The 25,809-nt window shown below is 42.3% G+C and overlaps 2 protein-coding genes and 3 non-coding genes across 5 annotated transcripts; all 5 read left to right on the top strand.

The window, feature by feature from the left end:
- The first annotated feature begins 179 nt into the window (after positions 1-179).
- Positions 180-21,152, top strand: ncapd2 (non-SMC condensin I complex, subunit D2). The gene is made up of 32 exons (XM_070835863.1): positions 180-252; positions 699-818; positions 911-986; positions 1,071-1,129; positions 1,230-1,405; positions 1,899-2,041; positions 2,388-2,515; positions 2,709-2,832; positions 2,949-3,096; positions 4,488-4,685; positions 4,770-4,904; positions 4,998-5,085; positions 5,947-6,148; positions 6,284-6,402; positions 7,401-7,601; positions 7,784-7,958; positions 8,190-8,274; positions 8,399-8,535; positions 10,120-10,252; positions 11,107-11,182; positions 11,296-11,511; positions 11,597-11,757; positions 13,484-13,595; positions 14,732-14,855; positions 15,440-15,595; positions 17,462-17,639; positions 17,738-17,832; positions 17,987-18,067; positions 18,630-18,813; positions 18,900-19,068; positions 19,167-19,286; positions 20,170-21,152. The coding sequence occupies exons 2-32, from the start codon at positions 701-703 to the stop codon at positions 20,250-20,252; spliced, it is 4,200 nt and encodes a 1,399-aa protein (XP_070691964.1). The 5' UTR covers positions 180-252; positions 699-700; the 3' UTR covers positions 20,253-21,152.
- Positions 1,488-1,815, top strand: LOC139206219 (small nucleolar RNA U85). Its single transcript, XR_011584553.1, has one exon. It is a non-coding gene; the product is annotated as a small nucleolar RNA U85 (small nucleolar RNA).
- On the top strand, positions 3,960-4,254 carry LOC139206221 (small nucleolar RNA U85). Its single transcript, XR_011584555.1, has one exon. It is a non-coding gene; the product is annotated as a small nucleolar RNA U85 (small nucleolar RNA).
- Positions 5,155-5,455, top strand: LOC139206222 (small nucleolar RNA U85). The gene has a single exon (XR_011584556.1). It is a non-coding gene; the product is annotated as a small nucleolar RNA U85 (small nucleolar RNA).
- Positions 21,153-22,091: 939 nt separating the features above from the next.
- Positions 22,092-23,918, top strand: nppcl (natriuretic peptide C-like). Its single transcript, XM_070835898.1, has 3 exons — positions 22,092-22,179; positions 22,956-23,107; positions 23,336-23,918. Exons 2-3 carry the CDS (start codon positions 23,009-23,011, stop codon positions 23,630-23,632), a joined length of 396 nt encoding a protein of 131 aa, XP_070691999.1. The 5' UTR covers positions 22,092-22,179; positions 22,956-23,008; the 3' UTR covers positions 23,633-23,918.
- Positions 23,919-25,809: the final 1,891 nt, after the last annotated feature.

Here is a 25,809-nt window from a genome sequence, read left to right on the forward strand (position 1 = left end):
AATTTTTCCTTCTGTTGGCGGCTGTAACCTCGTGTTGTAGTGGCGATGTTCCTCCAGTAGGTGGTGGTGTTAGTGTGAAACTTCCTGGTAGCGAAGGCGCATGTGTGTGACGTCAGAGTTTCACCGCCTTGGCGCGATATCCAAATAAATTTGAAAACTGGCCTCAAACCGCCTGCTGACAGTGGACAGAGCAGGCTGCGTTGTTGTCTTCAGAGGTCCTCACCGTGGCTAACGGGACCGCAGGCGTTACAGGTGGGCATTATGGCTCTAAGATGGAGAAACAGTTGTTGGCTAAGTTTAGCTGCTGTCGTTTCTGATAACGAATAACATTGCTACTATGCTAGCTAGTTAGCTTGCTAACTTTACCAGCAGTAAGTTAAGCTAGTTGCTTGGCTTAACTTAATTCACAACAACAAGGCGATACTGTTTGATTAATAAAATGACTTATGAGATATCGACTACCATTAGTTGGCAGGTTAGAGTTCACTTTAGATTCCCAGCTAGCTCAAAGAAAGGACCAAATATGAACTTGTTGATGTGGTGGTACAATATCATAGCGCTACCTCGCTAACTTGTTATGTAGCTTAGCTACAGTTCATTGATACATTCCCGACGAGTGGCATGCGAGCTAACCACCTAGTTTGATTAACGCTGCAAGTAATTATATCTAAGGTTGCCTTGTTTTGTCCTTGACGCAGAGATGTCGTGGGATTTTTTTGTTCCTGTGTGCGTGGGTGACCTGGTGAAAACTGGGGGGATCAACCAGTACGTCGTTCAGGATGTGGTGCCCCCAAAACAGCTGCCCCCCAGTATCAATAGTGAGTAGTAATCCTATACAAGCTCTGGAGCAGTTTCATCTGGACTGGTGTTTTTGTGTCTTAACTAATGGTTTTGTTTCTCTTTCGCGCAGAAATCAAGGCAGCATTGAGAAGCCAAGGGCCTTTGTGTATATTGGAGCACTTCGACACGGGCTACAGCGTGCTAAAGTAAGTACTGATTATATGTGGCTTGGTTTAACTGTTGCTTCTAAGGACCGTATGAGTACAAAACTTCCGTGTTTACTTTTTAAGGCACTACAACTCAGTGGAGCTGGGCGTGAAAGAGGATACTCTGGAATTACTAGTACAAGGTTAAACCTCTTTATGTTTCTATGTTTAAACCAACAGCTCCACACGACCTTGATTGTGCTGGTGTGATCACACATTGTCTGGATTTTTTTCCCCTTTCAGTGGTCAGTGGCCTGGCTGCTTCCCTGCCGGCGTTTCTCATCTCCGCCTCCGTCTCAGCTGCAGAGCGAAAAGAGAAACTTAATGCCGTTAAAATGAGTGTCTACCTGCTCTGCAAACTCACAGAGAACCTTGAGAGTGACTCCTATAGACAGAGTATTGTCACGGCACCTGGGAAGGTATGGTTATAAGAGACGTGGCTAAGAAATGCTTTTCTAATGGCTATGGCCGTGAATTGTTCTGTGTTTGGCCATTTTAAATGCCCACTGATGAGATCATGGCAAGTTTTATGATCCAGTCAGACCAAGAGATTGTGGTCTCTAGCCTGTTGTTAGTTGGGTAATCTTGGTAGTGTGGTGGAGTTTTATTGCACTGCTGTAAGGGCCCATCCACAATAAACTTGTCACCCTCTATACCCTCTGCCCCCCCAAGAGCAATGGGACGGGACAGGTGTGAGATGTCAAACAATGTGCGGATGTTTGTTTGTCATGGTGTGTGTGTGAATGTATACGTATCAGCTGGCAAGAGAAAACTGTCTCAATTTAGTTGGTTTGGCACATATGAACTACTCTTTGGTAATCTGAGGGCTTGTTACTTTAAAATCAAATTATATTGAGTTTTGTCTCGAGGCCTAACTAATTATATTCATCAGGTTGTGTTTTTCTTGCATAGGGTGGTAAAAAAGGCAAAGCTGGAGAGGGACTGCTGCAGTGGGACTCGGAGAGGGAGAAGGTGTTGCAGGCCCTTGTCCAGCTCCTCCAGCTGGATATCCGTTCCCTCTGGAGTCTCTCCCTTGTGGAGGAAGAGTTCATCAGGTACTTTGCTTACTGGGCAAATGCCCAATATCTGGATTCTTTTAATTCTCAACTTCTTTGGAGCCTTTTAGATTACTTCATTTATAGTTTCCATTTTTAACATTTCTTCACAGTCCTAGCCTATTTTTGAGCAGAAAGGCTGTGCACTAACTTACAGTCAAAGACTAATGTGGTTTTCGTTCTCATGTCAGTACCAGAAGCTCTTAATACTTTTAGCAAAAGATCACATATAACAGACAAACTGTAAAATTTAATATCGGCTTCAACTTTCTTTGCATGCAAGTTTTACCACACTGCAGCATGAACAGGCCTTTAATTTTTTATTTTGTCCCTTTCCCTCTCTTAGCTGTGTGACCTGTTGCTGCTATAAACTACTTGAGAACCCAACCATCAGCCACGTCAAGAGCAAACCCACCAGAGATTGTATAATACACCTATTGGGTGTGATAATCAAGAAGTACAATCACCTCCTAGGTTAGTCTCGCATGCTGAACCTTTGAGCAAGATCTATAGCTGAAGGACCATATCAACCCTGTCAGTTTGTAGAACGCCATGTATAAAGAGCAGACAGCAGCATTACAACATCTTCTGTTATTCAGCATGTATTGGTGATTTGGGAATGTAATAACATTTTGATTTTAGTGTATGCTCTCTAAACTCTTAACAGGTGTAAGTGTGAAGGTGATCCAGTTGCTGCAGCACTTCGAGCAGTTGCCGTCCGTGTTTGCACAGGCAGTGTCTGTATGGAGCACAGAATATGGAGTCAGGGGTGTCATAGGAGAAGTAATAAGGTCAGTACACATAAGCAATGCTCTTTTCTAATTCTGTCTATGGAAATTTGATTCTTTGGCTCCAAATGACCATGCTTAGATAGTCATTCATAACTTGTTTTTCCCTGTTCCCTCAGGGAGATTGGTCAGAAGTCAAGTGAGGAGCTTGCCAGAGACGGGTCAGGGGTCAAAGCTTTTGCTTCCTTCCTTTCAGAACTCGGCACACAGGTGCCTGAATTGATGATCCCCAACATTAGTGTGCTCATCACACACCTGGAAGGAGAGGTACTGCACACATTTACATGTTCATCTTGCTAGCATTGAATTATTCAATAACAGCCCCTAAATGGAAAACTTAATGTCCTTAAATCAGTAGCAACATGCCGCGGCATTGATATGGCATAAAAGTTGATAAGTAATTCATATTAAGTGTTACCCCTCTTTGTTACCCCAAAGGTGGACTGTGTGAGTGAGCAAGCAACAGGCTCCTCATACAGAGAAAAGAGTCCCTATGAGAGCACACAAACTGTTCGATTGATTTGGGAGATTTCCATTTCCCCATAAATCACTGGTCTTTGTGCTCCCCAAGACTTTCTGTGTAGGGGTTTATGTAGTTTTGCCAGCCTGGGGAGGACTCAGTTGTTAGGTTCATAAATTTCATTGACTGCTGTAAAGGCCCTGTCATGGTCCTGGGTTGACATTGGCTTGTGCAGTAATGTCAACACTTATTAAAAACGATGACACAAAAGACGCACAGAAGTAGAAGGGTCCCTTCTTTTATCGTACACAATGTTTTCTGCTTCACCGGGTAACAGACTGTTTTCACACATGGCAGAAACTTCACTGCATCCGATAAAAGTTTATACTCTAAGTGAGAATTTGCTATTACTAAAAAGAAACTCAAAAAGAAACTTGAAGAGCAAAGTAGTGTGTCAGTGCTCTTGCTGAGGAACAATTTGTCACTTATTCTTAAGTTTTGCAACAACAATGGCACAGTGCATCACTTCTCATATCGGACTTTGAGTGTTGTCTTAACCAAAATATAATCTACCTTACTGTTGCAAGAAACTGGAGGGAAAAACACAAGCTGTGTGATTCTTCAGAGAAATGTCTCACACACACACAGAGCTTAACTTTATTTACATTTAGCCCAGTGATGAGACCAAGGCGAATACGAGCTTACTGAATGAGAGCTGGGTTCTTCTTGCCTTGACTGGCAGGTAATCTTGGCAGTGCAGAGGAGGATTCCTGCTCTGCTGTAAGGGCCTGCCTACAGTGACTTGGCTCAACCCAAATTATTTCTCTACAGTCACAGCGGAGTAATTGCTTGGATGAAGCTAACAGTGTGTTGTGTGTGTGTACGTGTGTAAGAGGCAAGCAGTCAACCCAGCTCTCTTTGTTTTTCAGTTAGCAATGAGTAGCTTCTTTGGTAATCTGAGGGCAGAGTACAGAAACTCACCTGGGCACAAAATAATGTGTTCATACTTGATTTGCTCAAGTAGATCCAATGCACATGTGCAAGTTCTGTTATCTTAAGATTTGCCATGAAATGCAACAAAACATCCTGTAAATCCTCATTAAACAGTCCATGATTGTTGTAGAAACTAAAATATTTTACTGACACATGAGCAAGTTTAGATGCAGCCTTATTCATCATTTTCAATTTCTTTCCCCAGAGTCACACGATGCGTGTTGCTGTGTGTGAAGTGCTGGGAGAGATCCTCGTGCGAGTCCTGTGTGGTGATGGGTTAGATGAGTCTGGTAAAGCTGACCGAGACCGCTTCTTTGACACACTGCAGGAACATCTGCATGACACACACTCCCATGTCAGGGCACGTGTGCTGCAAGTCTTTACACGCATCGTCAACAGCAAAGTATGTTTTCATTGACTTGTAATTCATCTGTTAATGCATGTCATTAGAGTCGTCCATGGTAGTAATCATGTTTCATGTGCTCAGGCACTGCCCCTGTGTAGGTACAGCGAGGTGATGGAGCTCACTGTGGGGCGACTGATGGACAAATCTATAAACGTGGTGAAGAGCGCCATCCAGCTGTTGGCAGCCTTCATCGCACACAACCCCTATAGCTGCAAGGTAACTAAAAGCAACACGATTAAGGCCCAGAATGGCAGACACTTTTCTTCAGATTTTACAGTCTCACTGGCATATGTTTTTTTTTTTTTCCAGTTGAGCAGTGCAGATCTGAAGAAACCGCTGGAGAAAGAGACTGCTAAACTCAGACAGATGAAAGAGAAACTGGAGGGAAAAGCGCCAGGTGAGGATGAACCCAGTCCTCAAGTAAAAATAGAAGCCCCCACCCCACCTTCATGCTCAGTCACATTTTGCCCAGTGATGAGACCAAGGCGAATACGAGCTTACTGAATGAGAGCTGGGTTCTTCTTGCCTTGACTGGCAGGTAATCTTGGCAGTGCAGAGGAGGATTCCTGCTCTGCTGTAAGGGCCTGCCTACAGTGACTTGGCTCAACCTGAAATTATTCCTTTTTAAAGTTACAGTGGAATAATCATAGGAATGAAGCTGACAGTGTGTGTGAGTGCATGAGCGTGCGTGTAAGAGGCAAAAAGTTCACCCAGCTCTCTTTGCTGTTCAGTCAGCCATGAGTTGCATCTTTGGTAATCTGAGGGCCAAGTTCGGGAACTCATAAAGTTTCCTCAAAATTCACACATGTAATTTTCAGCCATATCACACTGTTAGTGCTTTGGTCAAAAGTCACCCCATAAAGTTACCAAAAGTGCTGCAGTTTAGTTTTCAAAAAAGATTCATGCAAAAAAATAAAACTGTTGAATCCGAGTAGAAAAGTTTGAAATCAGTATTGTTCGTTTCATCAGCACATGGTGTTTCATCATTAGGGTTCAGAGTAGTTCTCTTTTTAAAGAAAGAATGCTGTGGTTACAAAATATGATCAAATGGTGGCACTCCAGAGCACAACATTACAATCTTAATGTTTCACCCCATGAACAGTTGTCTTACCGTTCTGTTCCACAGCCAATGGATTTATTTTTTTAATCTCTGTCAGTTCTTCCTATTTCTAATTTCTTTGTAGCTCTAACCTGAGTCATCCTTGTTGGGTTTGATTTTTTTATTTTTTTTCTCTCGTTTCCCTTTCCCTCCTGGCAGTGGCAGTGATTAAAGCATCTGAGCTGTGGGCCGCCATGGAGCCTGAGCTGCTTGTCACTGTCAGGACAGAGCTGGAGCCCACAAGTGAAGCAGAGAAGGAGCAGCAGGAGGAAGAGGAGGGGGACGACAGGGATGTGGAGGAAGAAGACGACAGAGCAACTGCAGTGAAGATTGCTCAGTATCTCCGTGTCAACAAGTACAGGTGATGCTAATCACCAGTGTTGGCCCGGGTAGAAGATGACTGAAGTGTCACTACCTGAAAGATGTTTTTCTCCAGCACTGTCAATTAGCCAACGATTTCATGTGAGAAATGTCTTTTGTCCCCCCCCCTGTACAGGAATGCTGTGCGTCTTTGTATAAGAGCCCACAGCTGCTTCCCTGAATCTGAGATGTTTGCTTCTCTGTCCACTCTCACCCCTGAGACTTTAATGTGCACTCTGGCTCTGATTTTCAAGGGTAAGGCTGCGCTCAGTTCACCCGATGCATTTCTGTCGACACTCATCAAAAGTTCTCTTTCATGTGAGTCTTAATGGAAGCGAGATTTAATACATTATCATTCAGTTCTTTTTATTTCCTCTTGATTGGGGAAAAAAATCATTTCACATTATCTTTCAGTCTCTTTCAGCTGCATTAAAACTGACTGGTCTACTATATTTGCCTTTTTATAAGAGTATGAGCAGAGGATATGCATTAGAGCATAAAACTCTACACTTCTCATTCATTATATATTTCATAACACTAGATGACTGACTGTAACACAACCTCCATGCAGCTTTACACTCGCTACAAAAATCACTATCCTTGCATAAATGAAATAAACATGTTTTGCAGCAGTTGATGATCATTTAATGGGACACATAAAGCGCCCTTTCATAGTCTAGCATTCGTGTTTACTATGGGTCCAGCAGATGGGTACACCAATAAATGACAATTACAAAGGCAGTTGCATTGAGTGCAGTTAAGTGTATTGAGTTGTACAGCAACTTCCTGATAATGTCTTAATTTTCATGTGCAGGGTTCCCTGCCAGCCTAAATCTGAGGTGGCTTCCTAAAATGTTATGGAGTTGAAATCTTAATCGTGAGCCTATTGTATAATGGGGACAAAGCTGCTGAAAAACAAATGTTGCAAACAACAAGTTTGTCAATTTATCACAAGTTCGTGTTTCCGTGCATTGTGTGCCCTTTAGCAAAATGCACTAATGTGCAAAAGCAAATCGTAATTTGATGGCTTATTCCTCAGTATGCTGTTGATGTAAATGTAACTTCTGTGGTTGCCGTTAAACGCACTAAAAGCTGTACAGCGAAGAGAATAGATTTAACTTAATTACTGTACAGCTGCGGCAGAAAGTGAGTCTCGAGCTGCGATGGAAAAATGGTTTATTGCTAGAATTTCTGGATGAATGAATTTAAACCAAAATTACTTTACATTATGCGGTCCCTGGTTTTTTGCTCAGGCTCTGACGAGGACTCCTCTGAGCTCAGCCAGAACTTGCCACCAACCCCACAGAAAGAGGGAGAAAAGGAGGGGGAGGATGGGGAGCTGAAGAAGCAGGAGATGTTGGTGCAGTACCTGAGGGACACGGAAACCTTCGCCTTACAAGTGGAGAGAGCAATCTCTGTCATTAACTCAATGCTGTACTGGAAAACCACTTCAGGTAAAACCAATATTCAAGTTCAATTAAATTTATTTTGTATAGCCCAATATCACAACAGAGTTGTCTTACAGTGCTTTACAAAGTTTACAAGCATATTCAAATGTGTGCATTTCAATATAGTTTATAAACTTGCTCATCAAAGAAATACAAATATTTTCACATTTGACCACTTTGGTGTTTAGTGGTCCAGGAGGCTGTGCAGTTTTGTGTGACGGTTTGTGAGTTCAGCGTTGCAAACTCTGTCAGTGGGGTGAGGAAGATGTTGCCTCTGGTCTGGTCAACTGATGCTGCCATTAAAGATGCTGTCGTTCAGGCCTACAGGCGCCTTTATCTGAACCCTCAGGGAGACACCATCAGGTCTGTAAAAGTGTCTCACACACATGACACTATGAAGGGCCCTAAATGTAACAAATTGTATAATAACTATAAAACCAGGGTATGTGGCATAATCTGTTTTAGCCATCTTTTGTTTGTGTACATAATCAGAATGACCGGTAATTGCTGTATTGTAATGTGAGTAAACATAAAAATATTTAGAGAATTTTTTTTTTTCTTTTCTGCCCACTGCTGCCATGTCCTTTTTATTAGGATGAAAGCCCAGACTCTTGTGGACAGTCTGTCTGAGCTGATGGTGGATGCATCTCTGGGAACAATCCAGTGTCTTGAGGAAATAGTGAGTAACTCATATTACTCTGATTATTTATTTTTTAACTTGTCTACTGTATTTTGGATGTAAATACCTTGTTTGAAAAAGCATATGCTCAACCATCCAAATGTGTTTCTGGTGGCTTCCTCAGGTGCAGGAATTCTTTGGCAGTGCCAGCAATCTCCAGTCCACTGTAGTGCAGGTCTTGTGGGAGAGGTTTACTGGCAAACGAGAAACTTCTGGCTTACACAGGCGAGCTGCAGTGTCACTGCTGGGCATGGCTGCACGGTAAGACATGAACCACTTTCAGTATGCTCCCTGGAAACAAACTTATTAAACAATGCTGAAGAAAAGGGGTTATTGAAGTTCCAAAAATGAGCGGTTTTAATTTTTCGTGCCTTTGACTGGCTTGTAATTTTGGTATAATTTGCTGCTTTGCTCCCAAGAAGCAGGCCAAGTGACTCAGCCCCACCCGCTCTGTAGAGTGACTTAAGGAGTAGTTGAATAAATGGTCACAGTGCATGCATGCATTTAATTTCAGTCAGGAAAATATAAAGTTCGGTTAGTTGTAATTAATTTACACCTAGCATTTTGTTAGGTATCTAGATACTGATCAGTGCAGTTGGCATTTGTTCACTTCCTCACTCTGGCCACATTCTGGTTTGATCTGATTCAGTGCAGCAGAATAGATGGGGTTTCCAACCAAAAGAAATATGTTAACTTGTAGAATAATTAGACATGATGCTCTACAGCTTGTTTATTTGTTAAAGGCAACATACACAACTGCCTTTTTCAGTATGGATGAGGGAGAGGTATTTTGACTGGTGCTGAGATGTGTCGCAAATTTCAGAGTCATGGTGTTTCAGCAACACTGAACATCTCTTTTGAAAAAACATGGTAAATTGCATTTACATGTGGCTGATTGTATCTAAAACCTGATTATATTCCCATTACAAGTTGTGCAGAAAGCTATGGCTGAGTAATGGATTGCTTCCTAAAGTCACAGCATATTACTCTATTGGACCTGTGTAAAACGGTTTATTCCTACTCGGTTCTCCTGTGTTTCATGAATTGGACCAGGAACTGTAATGACTATTTAGTAAGCACTTGCTTACATGTTCAGTCAGGTGGAAGCTGCAGTAGGATGGTTTTTGCATTTCACTGAACACCCTTTACTCAAATGTGAGCTTTTTCAGATACAGCTGCATTTTGATACAGAAGAAAGTTGAATTTGACCATCAAGTTGCATCTCTTTAAACAAACTTTGTTCCCTGAGTGAACAGGTGTTTAACACAAAAACAATGAAGTTATTTTTCCCTAAAAGATAAAGTTGACTTGACGTAAGTCTTTCAAAACACTGGAAAATCTCAGATGTACTTCACTGGATAGAGGTACTTCCTTTCACATTTTGGTCCTGTCTCAGCTACTTGACATTCAGCAAATCCACTCATTAGTCAGAATACAAGCTCAGCCTCGGCTCCTCTTCATTGTAATCGAAGTCACGACCATATAACTAGGCTCCTTGCCAGTGCATTTCACTGAATATATATATATATAAATTTTTTTTTTAGTGTTCCCCCTCAATCTACCTCAAAGCCTGCCACTGCTGTAGGGAAGGGTGAGTGAGTGAGCGAGTAAAGAGAGACTATCTGCAGTCCACCCACACCGCTGCCTCTCTTCATCCAGCCAGCAGCATTCATAACCTATTAAATCTTATGTGCCTCTCCTAACCCATCCTCCTACACACATTATCTGGGCAGCAGCCTAGCACTGGCAAGGGCCAGCACATAGTGGTTGAGGTGATGGAGGGCAGAGATGCTATTACTTCACTTTGCATAATCGCATGATCATTTATGTATGTGAATCTAACAGGGCAGAGAGGGAGGTGGTCCTCAGTAATCTGGACACTCTTTGCTCTGTGGCTTTGGGCGAAAAAGTGACTGAAGACTTTCTTCTGGCCAGAGATGCAGTTATCACAATCTGCAGCATCACTGACCATGTCAGGGTAAGATGAAACTATGCTGATCCCTAGCAGGGAAATTTGGTTGGCATCATTGTTTTTGCTGTTGTTTGTAGCACACAGACGCTGCTTATAAGCTTATAAGATGCTTATAAATATAGAAAGTAAAAGAAATGATATGTATTAAACTAGATTATGAAAAGAGTTCAAAATAGAAATAATTTCTACTTGAGTCAGTGGTTTAAAAAAATCTTGTCTACCATAAAGAGATTTAGCTGTAATGCCTGTTACGCCATGACGCCTATTGCATCATGCTCACGCTTGGTATCTGTCCCTGTTGGCAATATTCAGCATATTTATTGGCAAAACGGACGAGGAATCAAACCCTGGTCCTTTCCATTGACTTATCTCGAATTAGCTCTGCATTTTGCTGTTGTATGAAGTGTTATATTTAGTTTTGTTCATACAAGTATAAATTATTTGTAGTCTTGGGGGGGCCGCCACATGTCTTGTGGTAGGTATGAATCCTGTAAACACTTAAAGGGCCTCAACATGATGTTAACATCGTGCATAGGGATGTGCATTTCAAGCAAAAATTCTATTAGTCACAGGGAGCTATTCAATGATTATTCGAATAGCTATGGCTGCTTCTAGCTAATGTCTGGTCGCAGGAAGATGGGCTGAATGAATGGGACCTAAACAATGAAAAATCAGACTGTTTGTGCCCACATCTTTACACAGACCTGGCTCTATCTCAAAGCCCCGTATCAATCCACTGCTCCTGACGGTAAAAACTGAGAAAAATAAAAATAAAAAAAATAAAAAGTTTTAATAATAGTTTAGCAAATATTTTAAAATTATGGCCCATCCCTAATCGTGCACTGCATTCCCTCCACCAGCAATCAAAAGGTGCTCCATTCAGACTGCCGCAGGACCATCAGCTCTTCACCTGCCTCACACAGGCCATCGCTGAAGGTAAATGCAGACAAACATGCTCTTTTGGGGATTTTTCATTTCAGTTTGTTCTTCGTAGCCTTTACCACTCTGGGTTCCTTCGTCTGACATGTTTCTGTTGGTACTCGCTCCAGGTGTGGTGATGGAAGACCCTTACTGGCAGAGCTTCATGGAACAGGCTGTCCGTCTCGTCTACTTCCTGGCTGAATCCCCCGACCAGCTGTGCTCCCGGCTGCTCCAGCGCTGTGCTCGCCTCCTACTAGATCAGATTGCAGAAGGCGGTGAATTCAACAAGGATACTAGCCAAATGCAAGATGGCTCTCAAGAGTCCAATGAGCAAGGTGAACAAGGTGAGTCCCGTTACGGCTCTGTCTACATTGACACTGAGTAACTGTGCGATCCTTGATTTGATGTCCATGTGTTTCTCTCCTGCAGTGAACTGTGTGTGTATGGCCCAGCTGTTGGCTTTATGTGGCTGCGTGGCTTTCTGGCAGGTGTCTCACCTTGAGCGCAGTGTGAGCGCTGAGCTGCGGAGAAGGAGGGGAGAGACTGAAGAGAGGGAGGAGAAGGAAAAGGGCCCATCCAGCAAAGCAAAGGTAGTGAGACTGCAGAGGCTTGTGCATAGAACACGTGTACATGCGCGTGCGTCTGTGTGTGGGGGGCATCAGTTCAGAAGGTTTGTCAATGTCCTGCACTGGGGGAAAAAATGCATTAGAAATATAACTTCTAGTTATTTTGATTACTCAATTGACAGAATATTAACCAACGTAATTGTTGGTTAATTGTTATTAGCTGAATCTCAGGTTTTAGGCTGTTGGTCAGACAAACATTTTGAATATGTCACCCTGGGACCTTGAAATTGTGATGAGAATTGTTCACTATTTTATGACATCTTTACAGCTAAAACTATTAATCAGTTATTTAAGAAAATGATCAATCATGAAAATAATCATAAATTGCAACCCCATTTTAGTTTTTACTGGATCTGATTAGGTGACTATATTTGTTGAGCCTGAATGTCCTTTGCGTGTTTTTTTTAAAGTCCTAATGCAGATATTTCATGTTATGATGATGCCAAAACAACCCCCTGTGGCGAAAATCATTTTGACAATCAGACAGAGTGTCAGCAGGATGGCTTGAAGAGATTTATTTTAATGGCACAGTCAGATGACTGATGTCTCATAATTGTTCAGCCCATCTGGGAACAGGAAGACAAATGTTTCTTTAATTAGCATTAGAAGTTTTTCATTTTTGTAGATTATTTTGTCGCATTTATTGTTAAGTATCGAGAGAGAGAAAGAGGCAGAGAGTCCCATACAACAAAACTCATAGGCTGTACTCAAACATAGAATATCACTCCCATGTGGTAAAGCCTGCCAAAAAAAGAGGTTTTTAGAGATTGGCCACACAAAATGCCACATGTGATTTGAAGATAGCCTCCATGAAAGTCTTTTTTTTTTTTTTTTTCCTACTTTTTTTTCCCCCTGCTGATGAAAACATGTCACTATTGGGATTGATTGTTGCCACCTTTCAAGTCTAAAAGACTAGTCAGCCCAAAATTTGCCATGTGAATGTTCTTGCGTGAAGTTGTAAGGCAGGAAATGGCATAAGTAGGGTTGTAAAAGATGGACTGCAGGGGCTGGGATAGCTAGTGGGTGAGCAGCAGTCCAGAGTTGTAAATGGCAAAGCATTTTATCAAACATTTTACTTGCACTCACTGCAGACAAATGGCATCCCTTCTTCTACTTGTATGATTTTTTGCCTGCAGTTGTAAAATAAGGAGATCAACAAACAATTTTCCTGAATGAGCGGTCGGCGCCATGGGGTAAGAGAGGCAGGACTGAAGCAAATTTGTCTTGACTTGTTCCACGTAGAAATTAATGGGAAGCAAATGCGGTCTGACTGCACCATTAGCACAGTGTGTCAGAAATCTCCCATGACGTTTTTATGCCTCTGGCGCCGAGGCCAGGTCAAACTCACTGTGACATCACAACATCATAACGACTTTGTGTTCAATCAGAATCAGCTTTGTTGGCCAAGCATGTGAACACAAACGCACACACATGGAATTCTACTCTTGGTGTGTTAGTTCATTGAGAGAAACAAAAAAGATGTAGAGCAGAACAAGAACAGCAAAGCTAAACAGTCAAGTCAAAAGAATCTTATTTCTATATCACAAATGAAAAACATGCCTCAATGGGCTTCACAATCTGTACAGCAAACCTCTATTCTTCAACTTGAATGAGGAACAGTTCCTTTTAAAGTCTACATCAGAGTCTGAACAGTGGCTGTTTTTGAAAAAGTTTTATGTTTTTCCAACAGCAAGCGGCTAATGAGAGCACTATGGAGGAGGAACTGGGGTTGATTGGTGCCTCTGCTGAGGACACGGAGGCTGAACTCATCAGAAAGATCTGCGAGACTGAATTACTGGCTGGTAATAAAATAATTTCTGTTGTTTTTCTGCCCTATAAAGGCAGGGTCTGCAACATGTTTTAGAGGCACTTTGTAGTAATTTAACAGACACAGACACTGGATTGTTTTTTTTGTCAAAGGACTAATAAACTTGTCCAATCATTTCATGCGGACCGAACGACATGATTGCACAGCCAACCTGCCTGTCTACCTACATCACTGTACAGCATTTCTTCACACCTGCCTAAAACTTTTGCAAAGTAAAAAAGCTTTCAAATATGTAATTGTTTATTTTCATCAATTTACAAAATGCACAGTGAGCAAACAGAAGAAAAATCTTAATCAAGGTAATATTTGGTGTGACCGAGAAGAATTGATGCAGTCTTGAAGGCGAAGGGTGGTCACACCAAATATTAGCTTGATTAAGATTTTTCTTCTCTTTGCTCACTTTGCATTTTGTAAATTGATAAAATATATTTTTGAAAACATTCTCACTTTACAGCATTTCTTCACACCTGCCTTTTTGCGCAGTACTGTAAGAACCTGTGTGCATGCTGCAAATACACCCATTGTGCATCACCAGTCTTTCACACTGCTAAAGATAGTGAGCTAGTAGTGCAAGAATAGTAGGAAAAAGTGCAGTAAAAATTTAGATTACATCTCAGTCACAGTCCGTCTGTAGCGAATTACAAGCACAAAGCATACACCCACTGAGCAGAAGAATGAGAGAGAGAGCTACTGCTGACTGGGACTTGTTTAGTGAGCTAACTGCACAAAGCACAGAGTTTCTTTATCAGACAAACTGAGAGAGGCTGTCAGTCAGCCGTTGTGCACACAGCCAGCGTGGATCCCAGCGGCGGCAGTGGCTGGTCGTCTCATTACTGTCATGGAATCGTCCTTCAGCAGTAACGTTAGTTAGGCAGAGTGTGTCCATGTGTTGTGCGGGAGTGACTTTAGAGGAAAGCCTTGGGGGGCGGGGGATATTTTCAGTTGGATACTTTCAAAATCTTGCTAGTCTTGCTGGTGTCTCCAATGTCGCAGACTCTTCCTTTTTAAGATGAATATAAAACCCACTCGCCACCAGATTTTGATAATGTAATGTTTTTTTATATACTACTTAATCATATTCTCCACACCCTCCTCTCCTTGTCGGTTTAGAGGAGAACCTGCTGTGTGCATTCCTTCCCCTGCTGGTGAGAGTCTGCAGCTCCCCAGGACGATATTCCCACCCACAGCTCACCACTGCTGCCTGCCTGGCACTCTCTCAATATATGATGATAAGGTAAACGCACTGCCTGTCCCCATGTTCTTTCACCATCCATGTACTCAGTCGTCAGTATATGACATACACCTAGTTAGAACTAATGCAGTCTAATACAACAGTCCTGCACGGAATCCTGCCCTCATGAAGGTTATAATGTTCAGAGTGGTGTTTATTTTCAGTCTGCAGTTTAGAGTGCTGTTTTTGTTCACCCCATTTAATCAATGAGAATAGGCTAAATAATCTTTCTATATAACCTTCATCAAGTTGAAATTTAGTACAGACTGTGCATTAGTTTTAGCTAAATGTGCCTAATAAACTGGCAACTGAGGATATGTAGAGCTACAGATTAATCGTTCTTGCTTTCTCAGTCTCCTATGATATTTATTATCTTTGGGTTTTGTACTGTTGGTCGCACAAATACAGCAATTTGATAGCGTCAACTTGGGCTCTGGGAAATTGTGACATTGTGCCGTTAGCTGACACTTTATGGGCCAAACAAGCACCACATATGACTTTTCTTCAGGAAACGTAACTGCAAACAAGACTGGCCTGAATTAGTGAGATAACTTTTAATGCTGTTATGTCTTGACCCCTTACGTCAGCCCATCGGTGTGTGAAGAAAACATTCGACTCATGTTCACGGTGCTGGAGCGCTCTACTCTCCCTGTGGTCAGGGCCAATGCCATAATAGCCTTGGGAGACCTCACCGTCCGCTTTCCCAACATTTTGGAGCCATGGACACAGAATCTGTATGCCAGGTAATGTAACGACATATTCAATTAAATCAGCTCAGTAACACAAAATGAATTTGTCACGGTATCAGCTCATTCTCATCACCCACACCACACACACACACACACACAAATTGATGCTCTTCCAATTAGATTCACATCATCATCATCATCAACCGTAGATTTTGTTTAGCATTTTCCACGGAAAATTATGAGGAACAACCTACGCCCGATGGCTCAGCTGAGTGGGTGTAATATAAATGATGGTTAATCTCGACAGCATTTCCCCCTCTGCTTACACACTTGAGCCATCTTCATCCGGATCCCACTGCCACCATGTTCTCAGCGTGTTGTTCCTCTCAGCCACTGAAGTGTTGCGGCTGTCACAATGCTCCACTGAGCCACATGATGGGAAAAGTTTACTCTTTCCATCACAACTTTTTAATGGCGGGGAAACAAAGTTTGAGATGATCTATGTGGGCAAACTCCGATATCTGCCTTGTGCTCTGACCTCTGCGGTCGCTGTGGAAACCAGCCAGCGTTTCATGGCTAGTCGAAGGCCCCCCCCCCCTCCATGGGATGGAGCGGTGGACCGCCCCAGATGAGGGCACTTTTAGTCTACGAACAGCTTAATTACTAGTGTGTTACAGATGGTGACTAGAACCAATAACTAGTGTGTTGTAATTATACAGAGCGGTTGGATGAACAGAAGGGAATAATTTCGGGTGAAGTCAAAGGTTTTATGTATCTAGGTACGCTTTCATTTTAAAGACACTTAATGGTTTCTGTTCAGTTCTCCTACATGTAGTTACTTAATTTCCCTACAGCCAACTTAGAAGCTGAAGCTGTTTGAAGTGTGCTTGTAATTATAATGGTTGATAATGCTCACATTGAGGTGTTTCAGATATGTAAAACATTCTGTTCTCTTTTTTTTTTTTTATGTCACTGCCATTCTAGTGTTTTCTACCTGATAAGTGTTTCATAGTGTTCCCTAATTGTCTCCCACACACCAACACCTCCACTGTTCTCGAGGCTGCTGCCCTGGAGCCTACTGATAAGCACATTAAGAATTAATTACCCTGTTCATTGCTGTTGTAAGCTCCTGCATTGGCATGTGGAAGTGCCATGTACAATTGTGTGATCCTCTGCCAGGAGTCCTGCTCTCTGGCATAAATGAGAAATGGTTAATGAGTTTCTTTTGTTCTGCGGTTTTGGGTGAGGGTAAGTCTAAATTGGCCTCAGGATCCTATCAGATTGCCCTGCCACAGCCCGTCCAATCCTATTGTATTCAGCCGAGGCTGTCAGTTGTTTGGTTTCAGTAGCGTTCTGCCTAATAACCCAGCCTTTACAGAAACCTTAATTGACTACGACTGCTCAAATGGCAAGAATACTTACCAACACACACAGACTGACACATCTCAACAATGATTGCGTTGTTTGCCATAAAATTGTGGCGACTGAAACTTTGGAGATCCCTTCAACTTTCAACATCTACTGGAACGATTTGGCACAAAACTTTGTGCAGACGTCCCTGTTTCCCAAAAGATGTGTCCTAGTGACTTTTCATGTAGCCCAAACATACAAGTTCACATGCATGGGTTAGAGTGAAATGTCTCGCTAACTGGATGGATTGTCATGAAATTTGGCTCAGATATCCATGTTCCTTACAGGCTGAGATGTATTGACTCTGATTTTTCAGTACAATTATGATAATTTATTGTGTGCTGAGAAATGCTTGTCAGGGGCTGCGAGCTATCAAAGTTCAGAAAGAAACATCCGCCATTATCGTTAAGAGTTTGTCATTTATTGAGAGGATGACTGAAGACTCAGTCTTTGTTACTGAAGAGGTAGAAAATGAATCGGTCAGTAATTTCACATGCTCCTCTCCTTCAGGCTCAGTGACGAGGTTCCTTCAGTGAGGCAGACGGCTGTGACAGTTCTTACTCAGTTGGTGCTTAAGGATGTGCTCAAGGTCAAAGGCCAAGTGAGCGAAGTGGCTGTGCTGCTAATTGACCCTGAGCCCCACATTACCAGCCTGGCCCTGAACTTCTTCAATGAGCTGGCCTCCAAGGTACACACACACTTGCACCCCAGAGCCCTTAATGGAGGCTGGGTATAATTGGGAGGTTTTGTTTTTTTTTTAACTCTGTTCTTCACGTTACTTGTCAGGACAATGCAATCTACAACCTGCTCCCAGACATCATCAGTCGCCTGTCCGACCCAGAGAGAGGCATGACCTCAGAGGACTTCACTACCATCATGAAGTGAGTTTGTGTGGTGTATCAATATGTGTCTGGTCCCATTTGCTGCCTCTGTCCACACTGAGCAGGACTTAGCAGGCTCGGGACAAATCGGGAAATTTGACAGCTTTGCTATTGTAGAGCTGTGTTTGATCCGTGTGTGTGTGTGATTTCTCAGGCAGCTATTCTCCTACATCACTAAAGAGAGGCAGACCGAGTCTCTGGTTGAGAAACTGTGTCAGCGCTTTAGGACTGCTAAGTGAGTACATCTCCACCTCCCTCATCTTCACACCTCTGACCTGCATCTTTTGAGTTTTTTTTTTCTTTTTTTTTTCCCTTTTTATATTTCCCTGCTAATTTCTGAGTCTGTCCTGCAGTATTTCATTTGTGCCAGATGCAGGGGAGGATGCATGAGTAATTAGTGGGTGTTTTCGGTATGTGAAGAGAGCTTGACAATTAAAAGGGTTCACAGTTCAGTTCACCTACACTGACATCTTATTCACTCATTTTTGTCATGGAAACTGTCTTCCCATATAGTTGAGGAACGTAGACCGAACAATTGGCATGGCCTAGCTTCAGTCTGCCTCTGATTCATGCTTCATCCATACTCAAAGGAAGGACATTTTATATTACACAATGGCAAAGTGAATTTAGATATAAGAGGTTCCTGGAAAATGAGATTTAGTCCAAATGCCAGGGCAAGGCCATATTCATCAGTAATGAGCTTTTATGTTGAGGGTCTCGAATCTGTATGCGTTTCATAGTTTCTGATCACGTTTAGTCCCAAATCCTTATGACCCTCATTCTACTTCTCCCCTCAGGACGGAGCGTCAGTGGTGTGACTTGGCCACGTCTCTGTCTCTGCTGTCCATGTGCGAGCGTGGTTTTAAGAGGCTGCAGGAATGCTGGGAGTGTTACAGCGACAAGTTAACCGAGCCTGGAGTCTACCAGCCTCTGCTCTCCATCACCGCCAAGCTCCGCCGTGGGGCCAAAACCCAGTTTAAGGTGCCACTTGCATCTCTATTTCTAAGTGGATGTTTTTGTTTAATACGTTTGCTTTGAGTTTACTGATGGTGGCTTCGGTTCCCCAGGCCCAGGTGGATGAGTTTGAAAAGCGGCTCACTGCGGTTCACACACGGGGACTGGAGAATGTAGAAAGTCCTGAGATGGAAGAGGAGAACCAACGGGAAGGAGGATCCACCGAGAAGACAGCCACACGCACACCTCTGCCCACCAGAGGCCGCTCCAAGGCGAAGAGAGGTCAGTACTACTGAAGCCGAGAGTTTCGCTGTCACGTGTCCTGTTGTGTGTAAATGACCACGCAGGAAATAAAAAAACTAAACATGTTTTTGTTACAGGTCAAGCAAAGCCTTCAGTTTCCAGCCACGGCGATGACAGTTTTGTGACGCCTCAGAAGTCGCGCAAGTCCAAGAAACCTGTCATCACCTTCAGCAGTGATGAAGAGGAGGACGAGGAGGGTGAGTGCAGCCACTTCAATGAATCAACATTTCACTATTGGTGAAAACTGATTTTAAGGATTCTTCTTCCTTTCAAATTATTCTAATTTTTTACATTTGATCAGTTGTTTGGAATTTTGAAATAGTTTCCTCAACCTGCGTCTGAACACGTTTTATCTAATGAACAATTATTCATTAAAATTATTTTTTTTATGAATTGTTTGGCCAGTAGTAACAAATGCACTTCATACTTGTTGATATTCACTTGACTATGACACAACGATAAATCAACGCGTACTCACATTTTCAAAGCTGGAATGAGGGAATGTTTGGCGTCTTCTTTTAAAAATGATCACACACCATTAACTGATTATCAAAATAGCCTCCCATTATTACTCTGAATTAATTTCTCAACTAATAGTTTTAGCTGATATAGATAGATAGATAGATAGAGCGATAGATGGAGATATAGGTAGAACATCGTTATTTTGGCTTAAGTCAGTAACACACTTTAGATCAATACAACAAAGCTCAGTCTTTGGTGCACTGAGCTGAACACACTCTTCATCTAAGAAGCTTTAAGACTGTCTGTCTGCACCTCAGGTGCTCTTAAAAGTAAGATGGGCAATGCAGCAGCACTAATCTAAGATCTGGGCAGAGATTTGATTTGAAAGAAATAACCACTGTTTTTTTATTAGTGTTTACGCAGGATGAGCCTTTCTTTGTATATTCTCCTAATTAGATTATTATGATGCACTGAAATACCCTTTAAAAAAAATTACTCTGGACTCTGAATCATTCCTGAGTCGTTCCTTCTCCAAATCTTCTCTAATGCCTTTTTGACAGGTCTTATCTTGCTTCATGAACTTCTAAAACTTCAAATGTTTTTTTTTTTCTCCATCAGATGCTGTAATGGCGGAGAATGAGACCCCCAAAGTGACGACACCCATCGCCCGCACGTCCCGACGAGCTCGCCTCAGAAACTGATATGTTGTTCTGTCTGTCTTTTTATTTCTTGGTTTCCTTTTTAATCTTTTATCTGTAATTTGAATTTTAGCATATTTTTTTACTTTTTAATCTTTTTTGTGTATTTTTAAAGAGATTTGGTCTTTAACAGTAGCCTGAGGACGTATGACACAGAATCAAGATGTCTTTAATAAACTTGGTTCTGGTTTTGATAAGAACTCGACAGCTGTCTGTCTCGGTTTGAGCTGCGTCACTCACCGGCCTCTGCACGCCTAAGACTGCTCCAGAGGCTGACATTAACAAATGTGTGAAGGGTTGGGTGTCCGCTGGGTTATGTCAAGTAAATTTATACCATCATTACAAGCACCTTTGAATGTCTGCTTGTGTTATGTGTTTGGACAGCGGTGTTTAATGGGTTGTCACAGCTTGGCCTGACAGAATTACTACCCCACATGCTTCTCCACTTCATCTTCCTCAATTTTCTCGTCCTTTCTTAGAGCATTTTCTGCCATATCGTCTTCATCAGATGAGAAATACTCTCGCTCTATTCCTCACCAGGCTGTTTATTTACAATCATGTTTTGTTTTTGTTTTTTTCCCCTCCCGTCTGACACAGTTGTTGCCTAGTTGGCCGCCTCTGTTCGCCTGTAATCAATCTCTTTTGTAGGTCTCCCTCCGCTCTCTGCCTCCCTCCCATCCTCCTCCTCCTCCTACTTTCCGTTGCCTACTTTTCCTCTTACAGCGCTCCTCTTCACTGGCATCTCATGCACAGTAGTTTAACCCCCCTCCCTCCCCCTTCCCTCATCGCTAATCTCTCTCCTTTTCGCCTACTCCCTCTCCCACACATTGTCCTCTCCGAAAAAGATGAGAGGGGTGCATTTCTGTATGTGTGATTGATATGTTATATAAAGACACTTGCCAACAACAGGCTAACAGTATGATTGCAGCAGCACTTGGGTTTTATCTGAGGATAAATTGAAGTTAAATGTATTCAGTGGATGCTAACATGAGTACATTTGCTCTGTTCATAACTTTATTTTGTGCCACACATAGATGAATTCTGTTTTCTCGTGCTAGGTATGGAAACATCACATTTTACTCACAGAAACGACCTTTTTTCCCCAAGAAATATTTTCTTTTTAAAGATTGCACAGCCGGTACGTGACGAACATTTGTAATTGCAGGGGTTTATTTACTTGAAATAATCAGAGGCTGCTGAACTTTGAGGTCGGTGTGTTGAATCGTGCAGCTCCTGCTAGTGTTGTAATTTGGAGGCAGGGGGTACAGGGAGCAGATGGCACTGACAGACTGTAACTTACCCAACAGAGAGGGGAGGTCAGTGCATGCTGGGAAAGACCAGGAGACAAAGGGGAGAGAGTGAGGCTGATATGCAGGAGTAACATTGTTACCACGTGGGAAATGTATAATTCAGATTAAGTCGTGACATAAAACACGTGAATCTTTCCAGCCAGCTGACTTCATAACTCACAGGTCTCATTGATAAGGCATTAGCTGGCTGTTGCCCTCTAACCTTGCTTTGTGTGGTGCACTGGCATCAGTGTGGCTTACAGAGTGCACAGCACACAGTCACCTTGGCAATGACAGTCGCTCTTTCCAAGGCTATGACATCACTCCAAAGAAAAGGAGATGAGGAGGAGGAAGATGCAGTGGTGAGGGGAGGGGAGGGGGTCGTCTCTGGCTCTACAAAACCTCTGCAGCATCCCAGTTGATGCCCCAATGTTCAGCTTCTGCCAAGAGGACAGACGCAAGAGGAAGAAAAATCATCCTTTCAATTCCATCACAGCGCGAGGAGTAGGAGGAGTCAGCCGAGTGAGATAGTGATGCTCCCAGCAGGTGCCAGCAAGTGAGAGGTAGCCGAGAGACCGAGAACAAGGGGGATGGAGAAGAGTCTGTGAGCAGACGACACCCAGAGCTCTGAGAGAAAACAGGTGAGTTCCCTCTGAAATGGTTCGATGTTCGTGTCAGATTTTTACTCTTAATCTTATAGTTACTAGCAATGATGGTAAGAAGAGGAAACAGAGAAGCCAGTTAAATTAAGATTAGTTATAACTACAAATGGAGCTGCATACAATCTGTTTTTAAAGAAAGCTACACATTTTGTGGAAAGTGCATTTCTACTACTCTTACTGTCTTAAAGCCTGAAAGCAATCTTAAGTATAGTTATAAAGTGCGAGATCTACATTTTCCATCAGTGACTTTAATTTTTTGGACAATTGGCCATAAAATTCTCAATTTTGCAAAGGATGCCATCAAATAAGTACTTTTAAGTCACTAAGTGACCCTTAAAATTGTGAACTATTTAATGCAGCTGAAAGTTTTCCTCTTGAACTAATAAGGGAAACTTTAACAATTTATAATAATTGTATCCTGATTCTGTTTTGTCCACTTTTTTTGTGTGGCTATTTTGATCTAGATTCTTAAACCTTACAAGGATTGCTAGATGCCCTGTATACACTACATGTGTTACGTTCCTCATCTGAATGAAATGATGTTCATCAGTGTGGTGCTTGTTAAATATCTGATGAATGAAAAATGATTGTGGATTGGCTAAATGGTGTTGGTAAGATGTTTTACTATCAAAACGATGACAAGTCGCCTTCAAAAATATTATTTCAAGACCGACAGACTAAAATGTTGCACACTAAGTCATTTTAATGTAATAAAATCATTATATAAAATCATTTTATCTTTGTTGTCTTCGCAGCCGGTGTATTTACAGTCCTGTTCCAGTTTTTCCTGTCCATCATCTCTGCTGCCATGCTGTGTCCTGTGCTGCTTTGTGCCACTCTGCTCCTCCTGACACCTCTGGAGATCACGGAGGCTCGTGCACTGCACCCGTCTCCTGATGCTGTGCAGGTAGGGAGGGAGAGGAAGGACAAAAGAGAGGGGAAAAAAAAAGGAAGATACGAGTAGATTGAGTAGGATTCAGAGTGGATGGAGGATATGAGGAAATAGTCCAGAAGGCAGGGAGAGAGAGCAGGAAAGAATAAGAAGAGAGAGTAATGAAATGTATCACTGATTGAATTATTCTCCCTCGTACACTCCCTGGTGATTAAATTTAATCTGTCTTCCCCTTTTTTGTAGTTTATGGAGCAGTTTCTGGAACGCTACAATGACCTTTTGACCCTGGACGACCTGGAGAACCTGTTGAACAGCCAGCCGGAGGAGCAGTCCACCTTCTCCTCGGGGATCAAAGCGGCCGAGTACCCCAAATGGGCTGACGCACAAACGCAGGCGGAGACCCCCTGGCTGCGCCTGCTGAAGGGGGCTCTGGCCAATCAGAAGCGAGCAGAGCCGGACCGGTCACGGAGGGGATGGAACCGAGGATGCTTTGGGCTGAAACTGGACCGGATCGGGTCCATGAGTGGACTGGGCTGTTAGTGGAGGGCAAATAAAGACTGATGACATCCTTCTTAGAGTGTAATAAGGAAAAACACACATGCGTTCCCATGCAGTGAAGGATGTTCACATGCGTGTAGACTACATGTAGTATGGTGCAAACTTACATTATTGCTAATGTGGTTTCATCCAGCGTAGGTACCATAGATCAGATGCTTCACACTTTTGTGGCTGTTTGAACAAGCAGCTGTAGTTTATTCCATGTGTAAGTATTAAACTGAACATTAGAACATGTGAGCTATGTTTACATCAAATGATCATCTTTGACTGTCAGGCTTGTTTTTTGTTTGTTTTTTTTAAAGTAATTTGGCACTTTATGTATTTCTAGCTGTGCTTACAGTAACTGTAAGTGTTTTAGACATTTTGCGGCCAGAAGATCGTGTTTAAAATCAGTTGTATAATGGACGGGGATATTAAAGTGATTGCACCTGTAATTCCTGCTCTCTGTTTTTATGTTTACTTATGATTTGCATGAATAAATGGATTTGACATTTAATGTCTTTCTTTTTTTTTTGATATTATGCTCCCTGAAATGTGTAAATGTGAGTTTCAACATTCACTTCTAACCCACACAGAAATCCCAGTTTGTTCACTCTCTATTGACACGCGTCATTTTGATTTGTCTCTCAAAGTGGAGATGCAAATTCTCCTGACAGATTAATTTTTTATTTTATTTTTTACCTCTCTATGCTTCATTAAATGTTCCCATGGTTGTTGGAGGAAGTTACATTTCTTCCCACATCATACTGGAGTATGGGTGGCCAGTCCTAATAAATGTGTGTATGAGGTTTTATCCTGGCATTGCTGCCAAGCTCTCAGGGCAAAATATTATAAGCGTCGTGCAGGGAAAAGGATACAAATATTCTGGCATCTTTGTCAGATAATCTCATAAACTTCTACTCCATATTTAGAGATGCCTCACACTGAAATGTTTCCTGCTTTTTCTTTTCTGCTAAATCACTAACTCATATCTATGTGTTAAGCCAAAAACAACACCCCGGACTCGGAGCTTCTGATGGCCATTTTTCATATTTCAGACTATTTTTGTTAGCTAAGCACTTAATCGACTAATTGCAAAATTCAGCGTGTTATAATGAAAAGAATGTTTAGTTGCATCGTGGACCACTGAGAGATGTTTCATAATATATATGGTCCATGTATTATTTTGTATTCATTCTGGTATTTGGGTTGAATTTATAGGATTGACATAAAAAACAGGTTTAAAAAAAGGTTTTTCTACCCAGACACTAGATGGCAGCCTTAGTCAGTCTGTCTGTCTGAGCCTCACTACACAGCACTGCCCTCTGGACTTTGTACTGAATTCTAGTACAGGATGCAAGTTGTATAAATGTAGCTGAAGGCCCCTTTTCACATGCGGACATAATTGTGCATATCACCTATTAACAGTCTGCATTTTGTCGTCAGTGCATTTTCTGATAAAGTTGCTCAAATAAAACATGAATAATATTGAATTACATAAAGATATCTTTCTGCTGAACCAAAATAATGATTCCCCCTGATAATTTATTCCATTGCCGCTCACTTCCCTCCTTACAGTGAGTAGAGTCTGGCTGTTGTAATGTAGAAAGAGCATGTGATCTGTATGGGCCAGCATTTACAGTACTGAGGGTATAACATGGAGCAAGTGTTGACTAGCCAGCCAGCGTCTAATCTTAGCCCGACCTTTACTTCCCCTCTTTGACCTTAAGCTGCAAAGCAGAGGCCAAGACTGGCATGCACTCGGGGGTTGTGGTAGTTCAGCTATGCCTGGACCACTGGACTGCAGCCATAAAACACACCAACACTGTCCAGTTTGGGTGCAGAGAGCTGCATGTGCAGGTAGATGTGTGACGCCTTGCATGTTCATGATCTGCTGTGTAGACACGATGCCATGTCAGAAGGAAGGTTTCATTTGGCTGTCAGGTGTCCCTGCTGGTGAGGCCCAGCGTGCAGCCGGGGGGGGGATATTTCCAGCATCAGAACCTCAACTGACATTCTCATTATTCTGATTTTAACATTTTGTATTATCCCTTGGAGTACTTTCAACACTCCTCCTAGACAAAAGAGTCAAAACAGACAAAACCCAGGCACCTTATATTCTGTGTGTGATGAATAAAAGTGAAGACAGTTCGCTTTGCAGCAGGATGACAAATTGCCAA

Source organism: Pempheris klunzingeri, chromosome 8, assembly GCF_042242105.1.
Source record: "Pempheris klunzingeri isolate RE-2024b chromosome 8, fPemKlu1.hap1, whole genome shotgun sequence".
Lineage (NCBI taxonomy): Eukaryota > Metazoa > Chordata > Actinopteri > Acropomatiformes > Pempheridae > Pempheris > Pempheris klunzingeri.

Bases quoted from the DNA above. Each gene is read 5' to 3' on its own strand.
- ncapd2 (XM_070835863.1), top strand. From the start codon at position 701: ATGTCGTGGGATTTTTTTGTTCCTGTGTGCGTGGGTGACCTGGTGAAA. The intron at 1,406-1,898 runs GTATGGTTATAA...TTTCTTGCATAG, and splicing joins TTGTCACGGCACCTGGGAAG to GGTGGTAAAAAAGGCAAAGC. The intron at 18,814-18,899 runs GTGCCACTTGCA...TCGGTTCCCCAG, and splicing joins GGGCCAAAACCCAGTTTAAG to GCCCAGGTGGATGAGTTTGA.
- nppcl (XM_070835898.1), top strand. From the start codon at position 23,009: ATGCTGTGTCCTGTGCTGCTTTGTGCCACTCTGCTCCTCCTGACACCT. The intron at 23,108-23,335 runs GTAGGGAGGGAG...CCTTTTTTGTAG, and splicing joins CGTCTCCTGATGCTGTGCAG to TTTATGGAGCAGTTTCTGGA.